This window comes from Trichomycterus rosablanca, chromosome 10 (genome assembly GCF_030014385.1).
Source record: "Trichomycterus rosablanca isolate fTriRos1 chromosome 10, fTriRos1.hap1, whole genome shotgun sequence".
Classification (NCBI taxonomy): Eukaryota; Metazoa; Chordata; class Actinopteri; order Siluriformes; family Trichomycteridae; genus Trichomycterus; species Trichomycterus rosablanca.
The window spans coordinates 31,398,448-31,418,137 of record NC_085997.1 but is presented as its reverse complement, the minus strand read 5'-3'; the positions used below and the strand labels follow the sequence as shown (position 1 = coordinate 31,418,137).

At 38.8% G+C, this 19,690-nt stretch overlaps 1 protein-coding gene across 2 annotated transcripts in view; it reads left to right on the top strand.

Annotated features, from left to right (window-relative positions):
* Nucleotides 1–12,582, top strand: part of rhbdf1b (rhomboid 5 homolog 1b (Drosophila)) — a 28,124-nt gene extending 15,542 nt beyond the window's left edge. Inside the window, exons 3-18 of one of the 2 annotated variants that reach the window (XM_063003809.1) lie at nt 337–479; nt 4,461–4,674; nt 5,343–5,543; nt 6,056–6,178; nt 6,687–6,850; nt 7,062–7,313; nt 7,826–7,937; nt 8,023–8,097; nt 8,191–8,352; nt 9,314–9,414; nt 9,504–9,567; nt 9,704–9,798; nt 9,909–9,984; nt 11,380–11,480; nt 11,566–11,719; nt 11,820–12,582. In XM_063003809.1, the coding sequence (XP_062859879.1) occupies nt 337–479; nt 4,461–4,674; nt 5,343–5,543; nt 6,056–6,178; nt 6,687–6,850; nt 7,062–7,313; nt 7,826–7,937; nt 8,023–8,097; nt 8,191–8,352; nt 9,314–9,414; nt 9,504–9,567; nt 9,704–9,798; nt 9,909–9,984; nt 11,380–11,480; nt 11,566–11,719; nt 11,820–12,239 (2,457 nt within the window). In that variant the 3' untranslated portion in view covers nt 12,240–12,582. Of the gene's footprint in view, nt 1–336; nt 480–2,891; nt 2,950–4,460; nt 4,675–5,342; nt 5,544–6,055; nt 6,179–6,686; nt 6,851–7,061; nt 7,314–7,825; nt 7,938–8,022; nt 8,098–8,190; nt 8,353–9,313; nt 9,415–9,503; nt 9,568–9,703; nt 9,799–9,908; nt 9,985–11,379; nt 11,481–11,565; nt 11,720–11,819 lie in introns of those variants that run through there. The other variant, XM_063003810.1, reaches the window with a different exon arrangement.
* The last annotated feature ends 7,108 nt before the right edge of the window (nt 12,583–19,690 follow it).

The window sequence follows — 19,690 nt, the reverse complement described above, 5'->3', positions numbered from 1 at the left end:
TCTATCTTAAAGTTCAGAACATTATAAATGTAACCACATCATCAGGAATGTCCTGATGTGATTTTTTTAAATTTTCAGCTTTTCTCACATTTGATTACACAGAACTGTGTCTATCAACCAACATATAATAATCAGAAACTAACTCTCTGTAGATAAGTTATAATAAGTTACTAATGCAGTCACTAATACCTCATTCAAAGCAAAAACAAATGTGGAGCAGACCAGAATATTTGTCAATTTGCATCCAACAGTCAGCAAAAGTATATTACATTTCTTTTACAGAAAACCACAGTACATAGTACATAAGTACTAATACGTTTGTATGTTCTCCTGCAGCCATGGGCACAGAACAGTCTTTTCCTGCGCAGTGCCAGTGTGCCCACAGAGAACTTTCAGCTCAGATTTCTGCCGGTGGACCCCTATGCCTCACGCAGACCATCAGTACTGTGTAAACCTTCCCTCACACAGACCATCAAGAGGTAGGGGCACATAAACACATGGACATGATTGTTTTGGAATTAGGCATGCAGATAAACATCAGTACAACTAAATGATGTTGTTCAGCTGCATGTACTAAATGGAATTTGTCAAATCAGTGGTCACACCTCGTTAGCAAAGAATGTTTTGTGCAGCTTGTTAGTGTTTTTGTGTGATTGTTTTACTGTGCACCAAGGTGTTGTACCAGATAAAATATTGTGGCGTTTTTTTTGCAGTTGTTTTCTATTCCAAATCGCTATTGTACATTTTATCTGCACTTGATTAGACATTCATCCCCGTTAGAACAGCATACGTTTCTCATTACCTGCTGTGGCATTTGGGCGTACATTTACTTTGAAATTCTTTCTGCTTGATGCTTACCTATCTTGCTGTCTGACTTACCTTTCTGAATTTCTGCAATAGTAAATGTTTACTTTTTAGTTTTCTTACAAAGCTATTTACTAACTAACTTTACTCTTTTTCTTCTTTTACCTTTCTCTGATTTCCTCTTCTCCTCCTCTTGCTGGACCATGTTTTTAGCCCTGTAGGGAAACGGGTTCGCTTTGAGCAGATAAGCACAGTGCTGGTTAATGGCCAGTGTTTCTCTCGACTGGACGCCACCAGACGCCAGTCACTGCCCCAAATTGTGCTCAGGTACTGTCAAGCAACGAGTGACTCAGAGCAAAAGGACAAATGCCTTTCATTCACCAACTCCACATTCATCTCATTTACATTTACATTTTCAGTATTTAGCAAACGCCTTTATTCAAAGCGACTTACAGTATACAGCAATTGAGGGTTAAGGGCCTTGCTCAAGGGCCCAACAGCAGCAACCTGGTAGTGGAGTGCAGTTTAGTGTAATGTAAGAAAAATTTATTAATCTTGTTTAGAATGTTAATAACAAACAGCACCGAATGCAGCTGTGCTGAAACAGCCACCAGAGAGGTATGCAAACCTTACTCATGCTGGATTTCTAGATAATTGTGTCAGAACAAACAAACTCCTACTCACTAATGAAAGAAAGTAGCGCCTTCATACGAACACAAAGAGAAAGAAGAGCAGTAGTGCTTGCCACAGGGAATTTGCTTTGTTCTGGAGCGTGCAGTCTGTCTAGCCTCTGCTGTTAGGAATGAATAATTAAGGATAACATAGTGGATCTGGTCTTGATTGTGTTACTCTTTGTGGGAAAAGCATACCAGGTAGGTTTGAATTCTAATGCCAGACGTGGCTCATGCCATGCTAAGCTTTTCCAGACTGATGTTCCAAGTAGCTCTACGGCAAAATATTTGTCTTGCACTTAATTCTGTTTTATACTGAATGCAAATTCTTTTACATTTTACCATCCAGTTCATATCAGACTCAGACTTAGCTTTATTGTCATTCAACCACATACATGATAAAAACGAAATACAGTTACCCAGGCCTCTGTGTGTGACATGAATGAAATAGGAATAAACTAAGATAAGTATAAAAATAAAATAAAATAAGAAACTAAGAAAAAAAAGTACAAGTAAGAAGTATTTCTTTAGTTGTATAAATAATTAAATCAACTTAATAATTGTCATTAGTCACAGAGAGTGGTATTCAGATTTGCATTAATCTGGAATTTCTAATTTCAGTTTTTAAACTGCATATAAAACCTTACCTAAGAAACTCTTGGTCAGTTGAATATATTCATGCCAACTTTAAATGTAAGCAGTTTACTTCTGTGCATTATCCACTGTCAGTATTCACTGCAGTGCTGGTTCCACTCTTTGTCTTGTAAACAGTCCCTGACCACTTTATTAGGTTTACCTATCTTGTTTGTACATTTATTGTCCATTTTATGAGCTACCTTCCATATAGATGAACCCTGTGGCTATACAAATTTAGCCCATCAGTTGCTTTATACACTTTGTAGCAGAAAGCAGAAGGACATATGTTTTTTTATGTTGTTGGGGTACAGACATGGTGAATTTAACAAATGTTCTTGGTTTGATTTTTAATAAATTAGATTTGTAATTTAAAAAACCCTACTGTATTAAATCTGAGAAGCATGTCCATTATTTAATGTTTAGGATTATGTGGTAAGTTCTGTGTTTACTTGTATAGTTGAACAAATTGGTCAGAAGTTTATGTGTAGTACATGCTTTCTTCAAGCAGAGGCAAGTCCTCCCTCTCTTTTTGTATAGCTAAAGCTGGTGTTTTTAGAGGGTGTTTACACACACTCATCATGCAGGGCTTTTAGGAGAGGCAGCAGTTCAGCACCCAGTTGCTGGAATAGAGGATCAGGCGGAGAGCTTCTTTTTAAGGTGGATCAGTCACACAGCCAGAGTTTGGAATCAGTCTAAGCTACTCAGTCAGTGACAGTCCGTCTTTCTAGCATATTTGACTGGAATCAGGTCTCGGCCAGGTCATCATGTGCCAGAGGGATAGCTGATGTCATTTTGTATCAATCTGAGACATGACCTTTCAAACTGGAGAAAAGAACAGGTGTGTTGATGGGTAAATCCTTAGCAAAGCTTTAATACTGTGCATTGAGCAGATCTTGACTCACTTTAAGTAAAACTAACTCATTAATCTTGTTTGCTGCTTTTTCTGCAATAGACATTTTACTTGTGCTTGGGCTCCATCTAGCTGGCTACATTAACCTAAGGCCAGCATCCCTTAATAGGATTTAAGCTCATTACTGTAGATTTACCTATGTTTGGTGGTTTTTATTAAGGCCAGGGATTTTAACATTGTCTTTGATCATCTCATTTTTATGTAACCAAATTTGAGTTTTTTTGTAACCAAATCAGAGTTTTCTATGTCATATTTTTTTGCTGAAGAAAGCTGTGTATGTGTATATTTCACAAGTGTTTGGGAATATAAGAATAACATAGAGGGGCAGCAATGAAATGGACCCTCACTTTGTCTTCTATTCCGTCTTAAAGAGGCAACTTCCAGCTGGTCTCTGTAATGAAACACAGCTTTGGCCTGTTATTACTAAGTGTCCTGTACTCTAAACAATCATTACATCCTCCCACTACCCTTAATGTACAAACATTAAACAGAAAGAGGAAGATGGAGACAGGAGGGGGAATACTACTCATACTAAGTATAATACAGAATTATCAGGTTGTTCATGTGTAGGACGTTTTTGGAAATGGTCTTATGTTTATAATAGATGCTTATTATAGGCATTTCTTCACTGGCAAAATTGGACAGATGTTTCCTTGTTTTCTGTGTTTTCAGGTTTCATAACTGAGCCATTATTTTTGTTAGACTAATGTCATATGCAGGCAGATGTGTTTATCAGTGTTGTAGGAAATCATTTTCATGATTACACTTTGTGATGGCTCACTTATCTAAGAAATATTTTGCTCTTACATGTTAATGTGTGCTTTGTAATTAATTACTTTTTCTGACATCATTGTATAGTACATATCATTCTTCATACTGTGCTACTACAGCTGATGGCAATGCAATTACGGCATAAATGGAAGAAGTTCTTTTTAAAAAATTTTGCTGCTAATTTATAATTGCTAAAAATGAATGTAAATTGAAATTCAGTTTACTGTAATAATTGGTTGTTAGCTTGCAGGCCATCTAATAATGAATGGCTGAAGAATATAAGAGCATTACCAAAATATCCTGATTGTGTTATTAGTAGAAAAATTATTTTGGGGATACATAGTTACCTTACATAAATTATTTGATTAATATTGATTAGAATTTTTTGGTTTATGGATAATTCTGGACAGCCAAATCTTCCCTAAGACGTTCTCATGGATGGCAATATTCCCCCATTAGGACCCTAGTCATAACCTAATCATAACCCTAATCAAAGTGTTTTGGCATAAGGATTTTAGGTTTGACCTTGGGGTGAGGGTAAGACTTTACTTGAACTTGAAGGATATAACATTGGATGTCTATAACATTGTTTCTAACTAGCGATTTAGTATTTAAGTGTAATCACCGCACTATTTGGCTGTGCTCATCCTGCTCTTCCATTTTCATAGGGGAACAGCAGACTGGTTTGGGGTAAGCAGGGATGCAGACGCCAGTCTGAAATGGCAGAGGAAGTATCTACGCCATTGCAATCAGCGCTATGGCAAGCTGAAACCTCAGGTGATCCGAGAGATGGACCTGCCCAGCCAGGACAACATCTCCATAACCAGCACAGAGACTCCACCGCCACTATACGTTCCTCCAGCAAAGCATGGCATGCAGAAGGTTAATGAGCACTAACCACAAATACACCTCTTTAGTTTAATGGAACGAAAAAGTTTTATATAAAAATTTGTCATTGTATACAGTTATGATTTTCTTTGTAATTACTTAAGAAAACAAACAATTATACTTCATGTTTTAATAGCTCTTTGATTGACCGGTGACATGTCCAGGGTGTTTCACCTAGTGAATTGTACCCACCGTGACCCTGAATAGGATAAAGCAGTGGTAAAACAAACATTAAATAAATGAATGTTTTTAATAATTTATTTTAATTTTCATGTTTTACCACTGCTTTATCCTGATCAGGGTCACAGTGAGTCCAGTGTCTCCTGAATCACTGGGTCCAATGCAGTAACACACTCTGCAAAAGACGCCACTCCATTGCGGAACCTTGGACAATACCCACCCCTCAGACATAGCCAATCATGTCTGTATGTAGACGTCCGACTGGCCGACAGCACTGCTGGCAGTTTAATCTGTGGATCCCAAGATTATTTATTTACAATCCAGTGTAGGAAAGCCAAATGGACCATTGTATTTAACTGCTTGTATTTTATTATTATTATGGATTGTGTTTTACTACTGCTCATTAATATATATTTTGTCATGATTAGTGGCACCTCCTATGTAAAACTGTTTGTCAGCTTTGGTATTCTCTTGCCCAACAGATAGTGGATCCATTGGCTCGAGGTCGAGCCTTTCGTAACCTAGACGAGGTGGAAGCTTTCAGTCAACCTTCCATCACCCCGGGCGCCATCTCTCTATGCTCGCTTACCAGCTCTCGCTCTGGCTTAAACCGGCCACCACACAGGCGCAGGAGAGAGTCAGTCGCCAAGATGGGCTTCAGAGCAGCTGCAGCTTTGGTGAAGGTCAGACTCTGAAAAGCTAACACAGCTCTATGCCAGAAATGCATACACTATATTGACAAGTGTTAGAACATCCACTCTAATTTTTGTGTTTTAGTCACAACAATTGCTAACAGGTGTAATACATCAATTATCTAAAGGAAATTCTATACTTCCAAATTTGAAACAACAGTTTAGGGAAGGCCCTTTCTTATTCCAGCATGACTTCCCCTGTGCACGAAGCAAGCTCTATAAAGACGTGAGAAAAGCTCAGTTTAAATAAACTCCAGTGGCCTTGTTTGTTTTTATAATGATATGTAAAATTATCTAAAGCTAATCTATTTGTTTCTGGATTTGGTTCAGTCCACCACAGATTATTTAGCCAGTTAAGCTGGCTGCAATGGTGGCGTAATGACGACAGTCATTCCTCATGGTTGCTCAGAATGTATTTGGCTAGAATATTATTGATAGTAATATGAAAGTTTGAAAGTAATAATAATGATAATGATGTAACATAATGATGATTGCATTTTTAGGGACGCTCCTTAAAAGAGGGCACAATTAATCGCATACACAAACGCAGCTTTGCTTTGAACAGCTACATTGAAGATGACACCGTGGACTTCCTTGATGAGCTGGACACCTCCTTCTTTACAAGGGTAAGAATTCCAGCAGTGTTCCACAGGTCTCTCTAGACAACAAAAAAACTTTTATAACTTTTAAAACTGCTATAATAGTGTAATTGTTTATATACTATAATCTTATATTCATATATTAAGTTTGCAAACCATGGTACTACTACTACTACTAGTAGTGTAAAACTTTGAAGGTACTGCTACTATGGAGTGCTACGAATACTGACTCTCTGTATGACCCTTTAACTATATTATACATGCCTGTTTACCGCAGGATGCACAGTTTATGCATGTAGCCTATCCAAGTCACAAATGTGACTCACTATGTAGTGTGACCAACCCCTGCCAAACTGCCGTTAGGTGCTTGTTTTTCTATCCTGTTGTAAGCTATATTAATTGTAAGCTGCTTTGTAGTAAGGTGTCTGCAAAAATTGATTAGTGAATAAAAGTCCTGCTTTTAGAGCTAGAACATTTTATAACAGTGAATTTTGTGTGTGTGTGTGTGTGTGTGTGTGTGTGTGTGTGTGTTTAGGATGGACTGATACAAGAGGAACTATCCACATATGTAGATGACGTGTTCGAGTCGCCATCTGAGGCTGCCTTTCATGAAAATGATGCCAGCAAACTGCCCGATGAGATGGGTCTGACTGGCAGTGCCTTGGGAAAGCCTGAGTTAGAGAGGAGTCACTTTATGCTGTGAGCTTCAAAACACAAACTTGCAGATATACTCGTATCCTCATGTCCGATTGTTTACATATGGTGAAATTAAAGTGTAGTTACTTAACAGTTAGCCATCGCAGTGATAAAGTAAACCTTCAAGCTAAACATTTGCAAAAGAAATGCGAAGTAAATCTAAGACTTGTATGCCGCTGTTTAACTCGTTTATTTCTCTCTTTTCTTTCTGCAGACCATTAGACCGGGGGTGGAGGAAAGGAAAGGAGGGCACTTCAGTCCAGCCTAAAGTACGCTTACGACAGGAGGTGGTGAGTGTGAGTGGCCAGAGACGAGGTCAGCGAATCGCAGTGCCAGTGAAGAAGCTCTTCTCTCGTGAGAAACGCCCGTATGGCTTGGGCATTGTGGGCAGGCTGACCAACCGCACATACCGCAAACGCATTGACAGCTATGTGAAGAGACAGATAGAAGACATGAACGACAACAGGTGCTACCTAATAGTGTGCAAATTGTGCTTTTTAATCAATTCAAACTAGTGAATGGTCATTAAAATGATATATTACATGCTGTAATGACATTTCTAGTTGCCTATTTCTTAGGCGTACCTTCCTTGTACTGACACTTATATACCATTTTATCAAGTACATGTAACACATTGGCACACTTTGTAAGTATGAATATTTGGTCCGTCACACAATTGTTGCTATGCACAAGGACAGTGATAGTGGTTACGGTGGTTACGGTGGTTATGGTGGTAATGGTACTGGACTAGTAATTGGAAGGTTGCTGGTTTAAGCCCCCACCACTGCTAGGTTTCCACTGCTTGAGGAAGGCCCCTAGGCCTCAGTTGCACGGACTCTGTACTGGGATATACCTGATAAAATGAACATTAAATGTAGATACAAGGCAGATATCCCTTATACATTGGCAGCTAAAAGCATCTCCACATGAGTTTCTGTGTTACAGTGTATAATGTAAATATTTGTTTGTCTTTTGTAGGCCTTTCTTTACATACTGGATAACATTCGTCCACTTGCTCATTACTATTCTATCAGTTTCTATCTATGGCATTGCACCCATTGGCTTCTCCCAGCATGAGACTGTAGATTCTGTAAGTAGAGCCTTAATATTATCTAATACTTCACTTTAGTCTTAAATCTTGTGTTTTATCTACATTATGTTGTTTCTTGTTGTAGGTTTTAAGAACTAAAGGCGTTTATGAGAATGCCAAGTTTGTGCAGCAAGAGAACTTTTGGGTTGGACCAAACTCAGTAAGTTACCCTGTCAATATGGATAGTAACTGACTGGAAGAGCTTACATTATGAGTGTTAACAGTGAATGTAATGTCATATTTTTTCCTGTAGGTGGCGCTGATTCACTTGGGAGCCAAGTTCTCTCCCTGTATGCGCCAGGACCAGCAGGTGCATGATCTAATCCAGGAGAAGAGGGAGAAGGAGCGGCACACAGCCTGCTGTGTCCGCAATGACCAATCTGGCTGTGTGCAGACCACTCAGGAGGAGTGTTCAGTTAGTACCAGCCAACTAATCCCTCTCTGTGCACCACGGCTGTGTAAATTTACCCAGTGAATGTGTATTTGACATTTATATCTAGCTATTATAGATGCATATAAGAAGTGAATACAGCAGTTATTTGGTAACATTAGAAGCTTATTAATGCTTTATTTGGTTTTCTTAAATTTTCTCAGTAGTAATCACTGTTATTACCCCATAATAACCTGGGTCTGAACTCTGCTTATTTTTACCTGGGTTTCCCATGTGTACTCCAGTTTCCTTCTACCACCCAAAGCATTCAAGAAGGTGGATTGGCTAGCCTAAATTGCTTCTTGCTGGGTGTAAGTTGAGTAATGTATTTGTGCACGTGTCATGCATTTTACTTTGCCATCAGGTGTTCAGGTTGGCACTGAAGCAACTGTGAACCTGTCATGAAGATGATAAAGCAGTTAGTAAAATAAAACAGATGGATGTAATCAGTGTTACAAATTCTGTAAATGTTAAACTGTAAGATTGATCACAAACCCAGTTCCAAAAAAGTTGGAACAGTAGGTACAATGCAGGTAAAAACAGAAAGCCATATTTTAAAAACTGTTACAGGTACATGTATTTAGTTGACAACATCCTAACTGAGAGATATGTAATATTTTAACTTATTAACTACATTAAGTTTCGTAACTCTATGCACTTTTCGGATTTAATGCCTCCAACACATTCCAAAGAGGGAAATCCACAGGGAAAAATAAAGACCAGCAACTGTAGCGGCCCACCTCTCACATGCAGTGGGGCTGGCATGGGGCATGGAGGCACAGATGTTGAATAGTTTTGATTCTTTGAATGCAAAAAAACCTGACCCTCCCTAGTTTCATGTTTTGTATTATTTTCTATGTGAAAATAAGTTAAAACCTCCACTACATGGAACAGGGTAGTTTTTACAAATCTATAAAGCATGACTTTTTCTCTGTCTGATTTTTAGAGTACATTGGCCCTATGGGTTAAGTGGCCTCAGCACTCAAGTGTTCTATATGTAGATGGAAAATTACGCACCTACGGTTCAGTTTGCCACCAGGACCCCAGGTATTGCTTTGAATGTGTATATTGAATATCAGTTAGTACAATGCTGGTGTGAGTTGTTCATGTTTTTAATGACTTTGGTATGATATTAGGACTTGTCTGGAGCCAGCCTCTGTCCCACCTCATGAGTGGCCTGATGACATCACTAAGTGGCCAGTAAGTTTTATATGCACTGGGATTTGTGATTTGTAGAAGTTATGAATATAAAATTAAGTTTAGGTTGATCTTAAACTATGCGATTTGATAAATATACTTTGAGTAGGTGTTTGAGGTATATTCTGTCTTCTTTTAGATTTGCACCAAGTACAGCAGCAGAAACCACACAAACCTGCCACACATTGACTGTGTGATTACAGGCAGGCCGTGTTGCATTGGAACTAAAGGAAGGTGATAGACCTTCAGGAATACACAGCCTTTATAGTGACTTTCTTATTTATGTAAGAAATATCTTTATTTTTTTAGGTTTCAATAGCTATAAAGTGATTTTCTTGATGCAGGTGTGAAATCACATCCAGAGAATACTGTGACTTTATGATGGGTTATTTCCATGAAGAGGCGACACTTTGCTCTCAGGTAAATTTACACTTCTAACAATGTTGTGTACCAGCACCATTGTCTCAGCCTAGAATGCTTGTTAGAATACCTGATGCTTATGCAGACCCTTTAAAAGTACATATAGTGCTGTGAAAAATTATTTGCCCCCACGCCACCAAGATTAGACAAAGATAACCCAAGTAAACCTTAAATGCTTTTGTAGAATTACAGCGTTTAGCACTTTTATTGAAAATGACTTACAGTTGTGACCAAAAACAATTCAAGCAATTAGGAGTCAATGGCCTTGCTCAAGGGTCCAACAGTTCCAGCCTGGCATATGTGGGGCTTGAACCTTAAGCACATTTGGGTTATGCAGCAGTATAAGTCCAGCTCTGAATGGCTCAAAAGAAACAAAATTGTGACTCAAAGTCCTGATTTGAATCTTATTGAGATGCTGTGGCAAGACCTTAAACACGAAGGCAGTTGTAGCCTAGTGGTTGAGGTACTGAACTAGTAATCAAAAGGTTGCCGGTTCAAGCCCCACAACTGCCAGGTTGCCACTGTTGGGCCCTTGAGCAAGAACTTTAACCCTCAATTGCTCAGACTGTATACTGTCACAATACTATAAGTCGCTTTGGATAAAAGCCTCTGCTAAATGCCGAAAATGAAATGGAATGACATAGTTCACACGAAAACCCTTCAGTATAGCCAAATAAAAACAATTCTGCAAAGTAGAGTGGGCCAAAATGACTCCAGAACAATATAAAATTATAATTGAAAGTTACTTCAAACATTTGCAGTTGTTACTTACAAGGCTGCCACAACCAATTAAACGGTTTAGGGAGGCAATTACTTTTTAACATAAGTGATGGAGGTTTTGAAGAAATATCTTTAATAAATAGAGTGATCATTTAAAAGCTGAAAGCTGGGTTTACTTTATCTTCTATTAAAATTAGTGTTGAGATCTGATTAAACTGTGACAACCATCAAGGTTTTCTAAGCCATAAACATATCACATCAAATTGATTTCCAAACAAACAATACGTTTGGTAGATTTAAATGTGTGTTAGATTAATTAAACAACAAAATGACTTATTATTTATAACGTTTAAATGGTTTTCTTTTACTTTAATAAATGTATCCACCAATCCTGGTAATGTTGTTATATGTAAGCATTTACACAAGAGGTGTATTTATAGGTACACAAAAGTGATGTATTTTAGGTTTAGTTTCTACTTCTATTAAACTCTTGTGGTGTGAGGAAATTCTGGGGGACCATTGCAATAACTTGCGACTCTGTGAATGCATGGTTAGGGGAATAATGAAATAAAATGCCCTTTTTTTTATTGAGTTGTTGTTAGAATTGCTCCCCACTAGGTGGCAGCCCAAACCTATTAGTATAAGCAGCATGCTTTAATGATGCCTACCCATCAGGTGCACTGCATGGATGACGTGTGTGGCCTGCTGCCTTTTCTCAACCCAGAGGTCCCAGACCAGTTCTATCGCCTGTGGCTATCCCTCTTTCTACATGCTGGGTAAGTGACAGGTCATACTGAAAAACAGCACTACTATTTTACTATACCCCCATCGTACCAAGGCAAACATGTTGTGTTTCTTCAGGATTCTGCACTGCCTGGTGTCTGTGTGCTTCCAGATGACCATCCTGAGGGATTTGGAGAAGCTAGCAGGCTGGCTGCGAATTTCCATCATTTACATCCTCAGTGGCGTCACAGGCAACTTGGCGAGCGCTATATTTATCCCGTACAGAGCTGAGGTGCAGTAATTCACACAAACCCAAATAATTCACATGGTAGCTGACAGCTATGTATAATTATGGCCAAAATAAAACTTATTCTAACCATAATTTTACTCAGGTGGGTCCAGCCGGCTCTCAGTTCGGCATCCTCGCCTGCCTGTTCGTAGAGCTGTTCCAGAGCTGGCAGATCCTGACGCGACCGTGGCGTGCCTTCATCAAGCTGCTCTGCGTGGTTCTCTTTCTTTTTGCCTTTGGCCTGTTACCGTGGATCGACAACTTCGCCCACATCTGTGGCTTCATCTCAGGCTTTTTTCTATCCTTCGCCTTCCTGCCGTACATCAGCTTTGGGCGTGTTGACATGTACCGCAAGCGCTGCCAGATACTAGTGTCGCTGGCACTTTTTCTGGGAATCTTTTCCAGTTTGGTGGTGCTTTTTTACATCTATCCAGTCAAGTGTGAGTGGTGTGAGCTGCTTACCTGCATCCCTCTTACGGACAAGTTCTGTGAAAAATATGACCTCAATGCTCACCTCCACTAAGGCCTTACGGAAGAAACAAAAAACAGGAAAGACGTGGATGTTTGGGATACTTGACAGTGCTGTTCCTAATACTCTAGATTTATATACTAGTGGCTTTGACTGACAACAAGATATCCATCATTATGTTTTACATGCAATCATTTAAGTTCTTTTTTTTTGATAGACTTTTTTTGACAGACTAAATCCCCTCAGTGCCTTGTAGACCAATGCTTACTGCTGCCATAGCTATGCTCTGTCGTCCCTAACCGGTAATTGTATGCTACTACTTATGTAGTACACGTTTGGTAGTGTTTTAGCTACCAGCTTATTTGAAATACACAATACAATGAGGAAAGAATTTAAAGCTTTGTGTGTATGTCGTTCATTTTTGAGTTTGTCAACCTGAACAAGGTTGGCCTTACAATATTCTCAAATTTCAACATTTTTAAATTAATTTCTAATAGGGCGCAAGATGGTTGATTTACAGCAAGAAGGTCCTGGGTTTGATTCCCAGGTGGGGTGGTCTGGGACCGTTCTGTATGGAGTTTGCATGTTCTCCCCGTGCCTGTATGGTTTTTGTCTGGGGGCTCTGGTTTCCCCCCACTGTACAAAAAGTTAGGTGAATTGAAGATACAAAATTGGCCATCATGAACTTAAACTAATTATTCATGTGTAACCAGTAACTACCTGTCCTGTCATAAATAGACCCAAAATGTAAAACATAATGTTAAAATCCTAATAAACAAACACATAATTCTAATAGTTTATGTAACAATAAAGTCAATACTCTTCTGTACATAAAGAGTGGCTAACTTAGCAGAAAAGTCAAAATAAATGAATCATATGTATACATGTTTATGACACACTATGTAACAAAGCATTTGATAGGGAACCTGGCAGCCACTGACAAAAATGAGGCATTAAGTGACTCATCCAGAGAGCAAATCCAATTAGGGTTTGTTAGCCTATGGGGCACAGATGTTTGCAGCATTATTCATTTCATTTCCATTTTCCTGCTCCATCCTAGTCAGGGTCTCTGCAGGTCTGGTTCCACCAGGAAACACATAGCCATTTATGTCTGTGTAGATGCCCAGCCAGCCGATAGCACTGCTGAGATTTGAACCCAGATGTAAGCAGTAGTGAATTAGAGTAATAGACCTCTGCGCCACCCGAGCACCACTCTACTGCATTGTTTAAGCGATAAATCACACTGTTGTTTGATTTTGGTAAATTCGAATGTCAACTGTGCAAACAATAACACTTTAATCATTCAGTTTTTTTTTCATCTGAGCAAGTCTAGCAAGATGTTGAGAACTAGCTAGCTTGAAACCAAGTGGGGAGAACTATAAATGTAAAGATTTTTGCATTCAACATGTACAAAGTACAAAACAGGAAAAAGGAGGGAAGATAAAACAGTTGATGCTAACATATTTTTATCATTAACAGTTGCTTGTCACAGTAAAAAAACAATATTACCACAAGACCAACAGTGCTTAGAAAAGTATATCATGCTGTCTTTTTTCTATCATCCAGTTCTTTTGTTAATATCTTTTAAAATAAGGATCTTCTCCAAGGTCCTGCTTATTTGGGTGCTATTGTAACAGGTGCAGCTGCAGCTCGCTGATTGGGGTGCTGCTGGTCTTGATCCCATGTATATATGGGGGAGGTTTGGGGTTTGAGTGTACCATGCTGTCTGCCACAAGCTAAAAGATATGCTATGCTCAATAGCGAGTACATCAGTACATTTATGACGTTACATCCCTATGGCTCACCGTCTCACCCTTCCATATTAAAATAAAGCCCCTTTCTATTGTGAGCTATGTTAATTACAACCCCCTTCCTTACTGTAGCACAACACATCACAACAGAGGCTGTGTTAGTTTAGGCGAGATGGTAATTAAGAGCTATCAAATTAATGTGATGAATGTGTGTGTTGGGCTGCAGACTGCTGAAGTCGCTCAAGTGCTCTTCTGTTCATGATCACAGGACTAAAACAATGCCTCTAGCATGGTGCAGACTCAAATCTTCCATTAGGAACAAATTCCACATATTTGATCATGTCTTATTTCATGGTCTCTCGTGCTATCCTTCTCTCGCTGCCCTCTCTGTCTCTCCAATGTCTCCATCATGTCATTCCCTCTTTTTTTGGATAAAGGACAATGGAACAGCTGAGAGAGGCAGCCAGTGCAATCACAGCAGCTCTATACATCAAATCCACCCCAGCACTACAGAGGAAATTAGCCTGTCTATTTTCCAGCCCCCATCCTCTTCATGCACTGCCCTATAGACATGGTAATTTTAGGGTAAGAGGGCCATATCGCAAATCATTGATCAGCATCAAATCAGCGTACACAGAGAGCTCCTAATCCTCCCCACTTCAGGCCTACACAACAGCTATTCGCTGATTAGTGAGACGCACTTTGCCTAGGAAGAGATCTTTCAGCACAGAACGCTAGTCTGGATCTCTGTCCATGTCTTTTTTCATCACTTTCCTCATCCTCCTCCTCACTGGCTCAGGTTCTTCTTCTATTCTTCCCAGCTATTATTTTAAATTCCTATCGTTCTCCTGAATGGCTTTTATATTATACATTATTATACAATTATTGACAATTGTGTATATTGGTCAAAGATGAAATGCATTTTTGTGACCAACAGCAGTTCAGTTTTATGCTTCCAACATTTTACCATCTTAAACCTCTCAGTATTAAGCTGCAGTTACAGACACATTCCTTACTCGCTCCTCTATTCATATCACACGAATATCATTTAAATTTTAAAGAATTGTTTAATGTAATACCAGCCAGCCACGTTATACAAACAAGTATAAAAAACTATTCCAAACACGTCCTGTTTCAGAATTAGGTTTCCTTAATCACATCATTCCAAATCATTCTCTTCCTTTTATCCAAAGTGGTGGCTTACAATTATGACTAAATACAATTAGATCAATTATGGGCCTTGTACAGGGGCCCAGCAGTGGCAACTTGGCGGTGATGTGGCTTGAACGAGCTACCTTCTGATTACTAGTCCAGTACTTTAACCGTTAAGCTACCACTGCAATTATAAACGTGACAGGGTCACTGAGGCACCAGGTGTAGCCCTGCTTTTGCAAGAATTAAAAATGAACCCAATTTATTTATGGTAGAACAATTCTGTGGCTAAAAAGCCAAAACAAACAGGTAATGATGAAAAGGCAAGGACAAAAGGGTAAAAACAAAATCATCTGCCATATTAAAGGAAGCAAGGTCATAAATGAAAGACAAAAACATTTGCAGTGCATAATGGAGAAATTAAATAGAAAAGAGATAAAATGAAAGAGATAAAAAGCAGAAATGAAAACTGGTTGTCAGAATATTGCAGGCTGCTCAGAGCGCCTGCAACAATAATGGCTTTGGTTATTATATTACATCTAACCATCAAAACTAATGTCCAGCATGTGATTTTTTTAGGCTGTATAAGCTGTGATGTACAGTCCAACTAGCCCTACTAAAAAGGGCACAAAGAATTCGCCAACCATAGTCCATCATAGTCACTGATAAGGAATAAAGAGACGATGTCCAAAGTAGATCACATTATAAAACTTTTTATGCCTTTCTATTTGGTGTATTGACCCATCTGATTCTGTTATATATTTTTAGAAAACCCCCAACAAATGTTTGAAGGAACTCAAATTCCAAGACTAGCATGTCATACACTGCGTTGTAACAGTTAGTTACTAATTAACATGCTTAAAGAAAACTAGCTGAGAGAATCCATAACATTTAGGCTGTAATATGATTAATGGATCCTTTCAGTCTCACTTTCATTGTTTTTTTTTCTTTCAAATATTTGATAGTATAAATGTAAAATGAACCATTAGTCTGAATAACAGTTTTTTTATTTCTGTAAACGCACAAGACAGCAGAGAATTGCATATTATGTTATGCATTATGCATATTAATATTGCTGTATAAAACACACATCTTTCAGACAAAAAAGACACATCACATCCTTGACCCATGTATACACCGATCAGCCATAACATTGTTTCTATACTCACTGTCCATTTTATCAGCTCCACTTACTATATAGAAGCACTTTGTAGTTCTACAATTACTGACTGTAGTCCATCTGTTTCTCTGCATGCTTTATTAGCCCCCTTTCATGCTGTTCTTCAATGGTCAGGACCCCCACAGGACCACCACAGAGTAGGTATTATTTGGGTGGTGGATCATTCTCAGCACTGCAGTGACACTGAGATGTTGGTGGTGTGTTAGTGTGTGTTGTGCTGGTATGAGTGGATCAGACACAGCAGCACTGATGGAGTTTTTAAACACCTCACTGTCACTGCTGGACTGAGAATAGTCCACCAACCAAAAATAACCAGCCAACAGCACCCCATGGGCAGCGTCCTGTGACCACTGATGAAGGTCTAAAAGATGACCAACTCAAACAGCAGCAATAGATGAGCGATCGTCTCTGACTTTACATCTACAAGGTGGACAGACTAGGTAGGAGTGTCTAACAGAGTGGACAGTGAGTGGAATAATACCTGCTCTGTGGTGGTCCTGAGAGAGTCCTGACCATTGAAGAATGGGGTGAAAGCAGGCTAAAAAAGTATGTAGAGAAACTGATGGACTACAGTCAGTAATTGTAGAACTACAAAATGCTTCTATATGGTGGAGCTGATAAAATGAACAGTGAGTAGAAACAAGGAGGTGGTTTTAATGTTATGAATGATCAGTGTATGTGTTAATGTGCATTCTTGGGCTGAAGAAGGTTTTTTCATGGCAGTGCCATGTTTTCCTATGGAAGCGTATTTTTGTTTATGATATAATTCATTTAGAATAATGAGTAACTATTTATAGTGATTTGTATTGTATTTAGAAATGATTGAGCAGTTTCTTTTGGAACCATCAAAATATTTTGAATAATTCATCAGAATGTTCTATATACATTTCCAGACAGCTATTTCCGGCACTGAAAAAAAAAAAAAAAGCATCGTTCTTTCAGAATGTTTGCTCTAATGCAGTGACTCAACAGGTGAATAACAAAAAAAGGACCATACTTAATTAGTTTAGTTAACAAATAATAGCTGCTGTTAAGGGTTGGATTATTATGAACAGTTTAGAAGTTTAACGCTTGACCGGCTTGGTCACATTTTTGTCTTCTTTCAATCATCGATTAAACAGAATTCCTCAGTCTGGTGCAGTGAAGAGAAACATCCATTCTTGGCTGACCATAGCTTCTCTCTGTTAGTGCGTTCTACTGAAGGAGACTAGAAATTAAATAATCTAATTGCCTCAAGTAAGAGCAAATTATGTCTAATAACCTTTCTTAGATGTCCTCAGCAGCTTAAGTGGAAACATTAGGGACATTTAGATGGGAGGTAGGAAAATAATGTGAATTGTTGAAGAGGTTCCACCTGGCTGTCAGTCTAGACACCAATTTTTTGCTGCCGGGTTGCATATTATAGTAAAGGCTATAAACTGCACATGGATGAACAGTGTGTCCTCCAGGCTAGGAGCTGAGGGATGAAGGGGGAAGGCTGAAAGGCGACCCTGAAACTATATCCGGGCAGCTGCGCAGCAGGTGGTCAGTGGCAGACCATCTCTCCTCATTGTCCCTTAGACGAGTACAGAGGGCGCAGCATGCCCTGCAACCCCCTCACCATCACCACCACGACCACCACCCCCAGCCGTACCAGGCCTGGGGCTTCCAGGTAAACAAGCAGGGGGTGCATGTGTTAGTGTGTGTGTGTGTGTGTGTGTGGTGACTGCCACAAAGCACCTGATCCAGTCGCTGCAGTCATGCTTGAGTGGAGAGAGAGAAGCCCCAATCCCAAGATGTGACCTATCTACCACCTGTGCACTCCCTTCCTGTCACACTGAGGAGGAGAATGCATCAGATAGAAGGGTTTTGAATGGGCATTAGTCAAAGTACACTGAACGTGGTGCTGTGACCCCAGTATGAATACATTATGCAGGTTAATAGCATTAATCAGTTACCTGACACAGGTTCATCATGATTACTAAACTTGTGTCTCTTTCAGAGTGGTGCACTCTAAAAGAGGGTTTCAAATGCCCCTTTGGGTTAACCACTAATAAGGACTAACCCTCATCCCTTTTTGCTCATACCATAGAATATGCACTATATGGCCAAAAGTATTTGGACACCTAACCATGAGCTTGTTGGACATCTACCTCTATGACCTCTATGTGATCTTATTTGCTATAAAAATGACCACTCTTCTTAGAAGGCTTCTCACAAGACATTGAAGTATGTTTGTGGGAATCTGTGCCAATTCAGTCGAAAGATGGTCAAGAAAGTTTCAATTGATGTCCCAGTTTATTCAAAGGGCTCTGTGCAGGACACTGGAGTTTCTTTAATCCAAGTATTCTTCATGTTTTATAGACATTGCTTTGCACACAGGTGAACATACATGCTGGAGCAGAACAGGGTCTTCCCTAAACCCTTGCTGCAAAGTTGAAAGCATATCATTTTCATTTTGTAATTGATTTATTATACATAAGAAAAAATATAAAATAAATGAATTTAAAAATGAGAAGTAGTGCTCCAATACGTTTGTCCATAGAGTGTATTTATCAATTATTTTTCAGAGCCAAAGGGATGTTATTTTATTAATTGAGTGATTATATACTTCAAAATCAGCTTAATTTAACTAAGGGTGAAACACTTTACTGATAGTTGCAACTAATAAGGAGCTGGAAAACTAATTCTATATAAATAATTCTACTTAACATCTTTTGTACTTATAGTATTAAAAAAAGTAAAGATATTGTTGATGTATTGCTTTAATTTGACATACTATTAGGTTTGCCCCTATGCTATTTGGGTTGCAGCATCCCTAGAAACCTACTGTAGCTATAAACTTACAATGAATATAGGGGAAATGTAGAATTTTTTGAAGTGGTCATACGTTGCTGTACAAAATAAGGAAATTAAATAAAAGCTGCTATAAATTTGTGTTCTAAGATTAAACAAATTTTTTAAGAAAGCAAAACAACTTATAAACTAATAGAAGTTGCACTACAATTCTGTTGAAAGTGGCATTAGTACAATAATAAAGTCAGTTAAACTTCAGCTTCAGTTCCTAAAGCTTTCTGTATTCATATTAGTAAAAAAATTAGAGTATTAGACTATATTAGAACCAATATTGATGTACTAGAACCTATATGTCTGTAAATGGTTCTACCTGAAATGATCGCTTCCCTCACCTAACTATTTTTCTAAGAGCGTGTATTAAAGCATTAAATCTCTGATAATTAGGACTGTCATTGCTTGGTTCAGATAACATTTGAAGATCAGATGTCAAATAACTTCACTAACCAGTTCCAGCCCTACAATCTCAACTCATTGTTATAAAAGCCCGCCACGCTGTTAGTTTCTCCTTTGGGTTTTTTTGGAGAGCCAACGGCCACATTCTGGCCCACGGCTCTGTCACTGCACTACTCAGCTGTCAGCGCCAGGCC